The 6,000-nt window shown below is 34.0% G+C and overlaps 1 protein-coding gene across 1 annotated transcript in view; it reads left to right on the forward strand.

The window, feature by feature from the left end:
- The window catches only part of NMD3 (NMD3 ribosome export adaptor), a 29,793-nt gene extending 25,394 nt beyond the window's left edge, over nt 1-4,399 (forward strand). The window contains exons 14-16 of the mRNA XM_079766766.1: nt 1,445-1,551; nt 2,608-2,678; nt 3,095-4,399. Coding sequence (XP_079622892.1) covers nt 1,445-1,551; nt 2,608-2,678; nt 3,095-3,225 — 309 coding nt within the window. The 3' untranslated portion in view covers nt 3,226-4,399. The remainder of the gene's footprint in view (nt 1-1,444; nt 1,552-2,607; nt 2,679-3,094) is intronic.
- Nucleotides 4,400-6,000: the final 1,601 nt, after the last annotated feature.

The following is a 6,000-nucleotide window of genomic DNA, read 5'->3' on the forward strand; positions in this document are numbered from 1 at the left end:
AGGATTGATGTAACTCTTAAGTGTAAGATGCACAAGTTCACATTTTAAAAAATAACAAGTCAATTTAGAGTTTTTTTTTGAAATTGCACTTAAGGTATAATAGCAAAGGCCTTCATTTTAAGTTAGCACTTTTCAACTAGTATGCCACAAGATTTTTTAAAACTTGCAATACCTATTAGTCAGATGCACTGACCTCTGTTCTCTTAGATTGTCAAATAAAAAAATGACAGCCAACACAATAGCCGTCTGGTATGAATGAATCAAAAATATACTTATTTTTTTGTAAGATCGGCAAAAAATACATTTTTTGGTGTACCACAGAATTTTAGTAACTAGTTTATGTGTGCCATGAGATGAAAAGGTTGAAGGTTGCTGTTTCATATGATTTTTCTTAGTGGGGAAAACCCAAGATTTAAAGAGTTCTTTTGTTGCTCTTATAATTAAATTTTCATATTCTGTCAAAATAACTATTGGTAGAGAAAAAAAGAAATTTGCAGCTAAAGTCGATGAACCTTTATAGTTTATTTAGGTTCACTCTTTTAGGCTCAGCTTATTTCATGTAATGTTCAGTTAGGAAGGCATTTAGAGTTAAACTCTTTTTCTGGTTGGAATATAATTACAGTTGAAAGTGATCTTCACAGTAGCAAGTCTTAGAGAAAGAATCTGACCTTTGAAAAAAAACCTTAAATTCTAGCATGAGTTTATAAGAGCCATGAGCAACAGTGAATGTGAAAGACCTGCTTCCTTAATCTTTTAAAATAAACATTGATCCCTTTAGCTGTGGGCAGAATAAAGTCATGGTATAACTCCTCTCCTCACCACCCAGTTAGGCTTCTGTTAGTTAATAGATTAAGATATAGAAGCATGGCTTAGGTGTAAGTTGATATTTCTAAGTAGGTCATAAAAGCAGATCATGATGGTCTTATAAGGTTTTGTATTGTGTAAAATTATTTTATTTATTCATTCTGCAATTTATTAAACTGTTCTAGGACATACGTTGTGAATGATACTTATAGTTCTGTAATTAGTGGGAATAAAAGGGAGAAAAAGTGTCTGTGATAATGTTTCAGAATGACTTATGTGAATGGTAGCTAAAAACTGAATGATGCTGTAAAAACATACCAGACACCTGAAGTTTGTGGTATGAAGAAAAACATTTTTCAATTACTGAAAAATTTTAGTTAGTAAATTTTAACAATTATACAAAAAAGGCTGAATGCATTCTCATAAAATAATAAGTACATGCAGAAAAATATTAAAAGTTCTCTTGACACTGCCTCTCGATCCCTCTCTATTCCTTTCCCCTAAGGTATAACCATTGTCATCAGTTTGGTGACTTCCTGGCATTCCCATAACCTTTTGTTTTTTATTTTTGCTGGATTTTGAGGCAGTGTTACCTGGTTCCCATTTTGTATAACTTTGCAAATATTTTTGTTACTTATAGGTATTAATTAAGAAGAGCTATGACCGTACCAAACGTCAGCGTCGTAGAAACTGGAAACTGAAAGAGCTTGCAAGAGATAGAGAAAACATGGATACAGATGATGAAAGGTCCCACTTTTCTTTCAACCTGTGTGTTGTCTCAAAGGAAATCCTTATGATAATAAGTCTTTATGGTTTTTATATTAGAAAGAAATAGTCATCACACAATTGATCCTTGCACTCAATATTAATTTTCTTTTCTTACCAATGTTTGATAGAATTAGTATAACAGACTATAATGACATTTAACACAGATCTAGGTATTATTTCCTGGGTTATGACCTGATAATTGCAGTGTTATTGTAAACAGTTTATTTGGAAAGACAAAATATAGTAATAGCAAATGAGTACTATGACTTGGGATAAAAAGAAAATGGGTCATTGATACCAAATATGCTATTTTCAAAAAAACTTGAGAAATGGAGATACTATGTTCTAGTAAAGTGTATTGGATAATTTGAAAAGTGGCCTTAATGGTAAAGACACTGATATCTAAAAAAATGAAGAGTTTAAATAAAATTGTGTCATTAAGTGTGTGTGAAACAGCAGTATTTCTAAAACATAATCTCACGTAATTTAAAATACCAGTAAGTATTAAATATTTACTCATAAATTAAGTAGCTATAAGTACGCTTTGACTATTTCATTTATAGTCTTAAAAGTATATGATGTAATTTTGAAAGAAAAAACTTAAATATATATATATATATATATATATATATATATATTTTGTTGATTTCAGAGAGGATGGGAGAGTGAGAGAGAGATAGAAACATCAATGATGAGAGAGAATTGATCAGTTGCCTCCTTCACGCCCCCTACTGGGGATTGAGCCGGCAACCTGGCATGCAACCTGGGCATGTGCCCTGACCGGGAATTGAACCATGACTTCCTGGTTCATAGGTTGATGCTCAACCACTGAGCCACACACTGGCCAGGTGAAAGAAAAACTTAAAAAAAAACCTCATCAGAATATTTAACATGCATATTTGAAAATCAGATAATATTTTAAAGATTGTAATACTTGTAACACACTTACCTTATACTTCTGAAAATAAAGAAAATATGACTTTATACTTTCTTGGTAAAGATGAAATATTTAAATGTTTCTTTATTCTTCTATAGGCAATACCAAGATTTTCTTGAAGATCTTGAAGAAGATGAGGCAATTAGAAAAAATGTAAACATTTACAGAGGTTGGTATTTGAATGTTTTGTGTCTTCTATACTATATAGATGTATCCCCCCCACAGTGAGTATTCTGGTACCTTAAACTTTGATTCTATAAATGACTTTTATTGTGTGTTTTTTAAACTACTCTAGTTAAACATTTATTTTTTAAAAACTTGCAGAACAGTAAATCTTATTAGGATGTTTGCTATATCACATTTGTATCCTAGGATGATCTCTCAAGTTGTTGACCCCTATACTAGTAGATATTTACTCATATATTATGCAGCTCAGTCATTCAATGAATGTTTAAATGTCTGCTCTAGATATGATGTAAGAACTGTGGATATAATATGGTTAAACGATAGTAATGATGGTAGGGGCTGGTATTTGCATATTTCCATACTTGTATTCATTTGAAATCCTCTGTGGTTTTTTCTTAGATCCCACCATTCCTGTGGAAAGTGAGACAGATGATGAGGGAGCACCTCGAGTTAGTCTGGCTGAGATGCTTGAAGACCTTCACATTTCTCAAGATGCTACTGGGGAAGAAGGTGCCTCGATGATGACATAATGAGATCATGTGGATGGTTTTCATATCTGTAGGCTCAGGATGTTGGACAAAAGAACCTTTTCTATTTCATTTATGCCTTCATATTTAGAGAGGAGAAATTTAGTTTTAAACCTAAATAAATAAGACTATTTTGATTGCCCTCTCAAAGCATTGAAAAAGATGGCTTAGAAATTTTAGATAAAAGATTATGGAGAATATTCTTATTACTGATATTTAGGCTATTTTACCTGTAGGATTTGATTGGTTCACTTTTTTTCTTACACAGTATTTTTAACATAACATTTTTAACATAACATTAGCATGGGATTTAAAGCTTACCATAAAAGTTGTGATTCCTTGGAGGTTACCTAAGTCTGAAAGCATAAAGCAAGCCTTTACATTCTTTTTATATTGATTGCTTTAGTAAAAGAGCATATGACGAATCATTTTTAATATGAACTTGTTATGCACTTTGATCCACTTTAGATCAGTTTTATGTCCTTGGGGTAGGTAGAGAAGTTAGGGTTCAGTTTATCACTGGACATTCAGGAGGAAAATTAATAATTTTTATTAACACCTTTAAAAGTTGATAAATTGACCTGGCAATTTATCAGAAGAAAATATATAAATTATTTGGGGATTTGTAGCAAACATAGACTAATTATTTAAAGGTTAAATAACAATTTGTACCTTTGTTATTTTTGCCTGTGCCAGCAGCGTAGGGCAGTAGCTACTTATGTCATTAAAATGTCTTCCTTTCATTTCAGTGATTTTTCTTCTAAAATTTTGGTTTACAAATTGAGAGGGAAGGGATTTTTTCTATATAAGTTTCTATTATTGAACACATAACCATCACAAAGAATATTAAAGCCAGTGTATAGATGATGAAGTAGTAAGAATGATCTTCATGCTTTATAAAACCATGAATCAGATTTGAATGAGGAATGCCTTCCACATCCTTGAAAGAAAAGAGCTGGCTGGGGTTTTGAAGTGTTCTCAGAATGAAATAGTAAGATCCTATTTTTGTAAGTGAGATCATACTTACTAAATATGCCAGAACTAAGAGCTAATTTAAAAATTCTAGGTATACCACTAAAGAAGGAAATTGAGTAAGTGCTGAATGGAACATTTTCCTTTTTTTTTTTTAAGATTGAACTCCTTAATTCTGAAGTTATGAATAAAGGCCTGAACTTACTGTATGGCTTGTTTTCTGTCTCCATATTTAAAGTATTCACTTGTGGTCTGTGTTTACTTGTTCTATGTCAAGACTTTAAAAAGCATGAAAATAAAAAATAAAAATTTCCCCTTCTTTGTGTCCTTGAGGTGATTTCGTCAGTGTCATATTTAAATGACAATATCTCATGTGGTTTTCCAAACTGGAATTGCATTATTTAAGTATTTGTCAGGTTTTTCCACTGAAAAAATATAGTTGGCCACTAACCTTGTATAGTCTTCTCTTTTGGATGCCATGTCTTTCTAAGTAATGAAACTTACTGGTTGAAATAAGTTGTGACAGGTGCAGCAATGTAGCTAAGAGAAAAGCTGTTTGTCAGGAGTTGCACAGCTATATGGCCTTGATAAATCTGCCATTTTAGAGTATAGTGTATAGGCTATGGGTCTCAAAATACTCTTGTGATGTTGCAGAGTTGCTACAATTTGGGCATGCTGGTATTAGTGAATTTCACAGGAAGCTGATTGATAACCCAGTTCATAGATAGGAGTAATTTCTAAGTCAGTATGATTAATTGTCTTCTTTGGAGCCAGATCTGCACTGGAAACTGCTGTTTTATAAGCAAAAATCAATCGAAGAGCCAGGAAACAATTGAGGGAGAGAGTTGCTTGTGTAATTCCGATGTTGAACAGCATCAAGCTAATTGCTTGCCACAGCAGAACCTGGAACTCGAGGCTGTACGCTGGGACACATCTATCTGGTCAGTACTGAATCAGTGCTAGAGTTTGCTCTATACTCTTAATTTATCCTTTAAATTACTTCCTCTGTATTTTTAGCCCAAGTAACATTTACTTTGTTGTGTAACTTTTCACATTTTCCTCTTCTAAGCATGAGGATACAAAATAAAAGGGCTGCTGGCATTATTTAGCTATCTTTACCATGCTGTCACATTTCTTTCTTTTATATGACATCATGGGGAAATAAATATATGTGTGTGAAAGGAAGTATAGAATATAGTTAAGCACATAGGCTCAGGAGCCAGATGTGTACTGGGTTCAAATTCCAGCTGTGACTCCCAGGCAAGTACTTACCGTTTCTGACTCACTCTCTGGAATGGGAATTAATAGTTGTTTAAAATTGTGGGTCCTATTCTGAGGTTAATAGAAAAGCAGTTTTTTCAGATGGTCTTTATTCTCTGTACTGACAAAGTACAAAAAGGAAGATGAATTGAGCAATAAAAAGGAAGATGAAGGGGTGATACCCAGAGATGAGAAGCTGCAGGTGCTGCAGCCCTTAGTTGACCTGCTGCTGCACTGTTAGAGGCAAGCTGGGCTCACTTACCAAAGGTGCTGCCTATGCCCCCCCCCCCCCCCCCCCCCCGCCCGCTGTTCGATTGGTTGCCTCTCACACACCCCTGACCAGGGCAAGGGATTGAGCCTGCAACCCAGGTAAATGTCATTGACTGGAATTGAGCCCTGGACTCTTCAGTCTTAGGGTTGACGCTCTACTCACTGAGCCAAACTGGCCAGGGCCAGGGACATATTTGTTTTACTCCTTGTCTTTTGGGCTTTGTTTTTAATGCCCTTAAGAGTCACAGAATTGATAATATTCATTTCATGGCATAG

Source organism: Cnephaeus nilssonii, assembly GCF_951640355.1.
Source record: "Cnephaeus nilssonii genome assembly, chromosome: 3".
NCBI lineage: Eukaryota > Metazoa > Chordata > Mammalia > Chiroptera > Vespertilionidae > Cnephaeus > Cnephaeus nilssonii.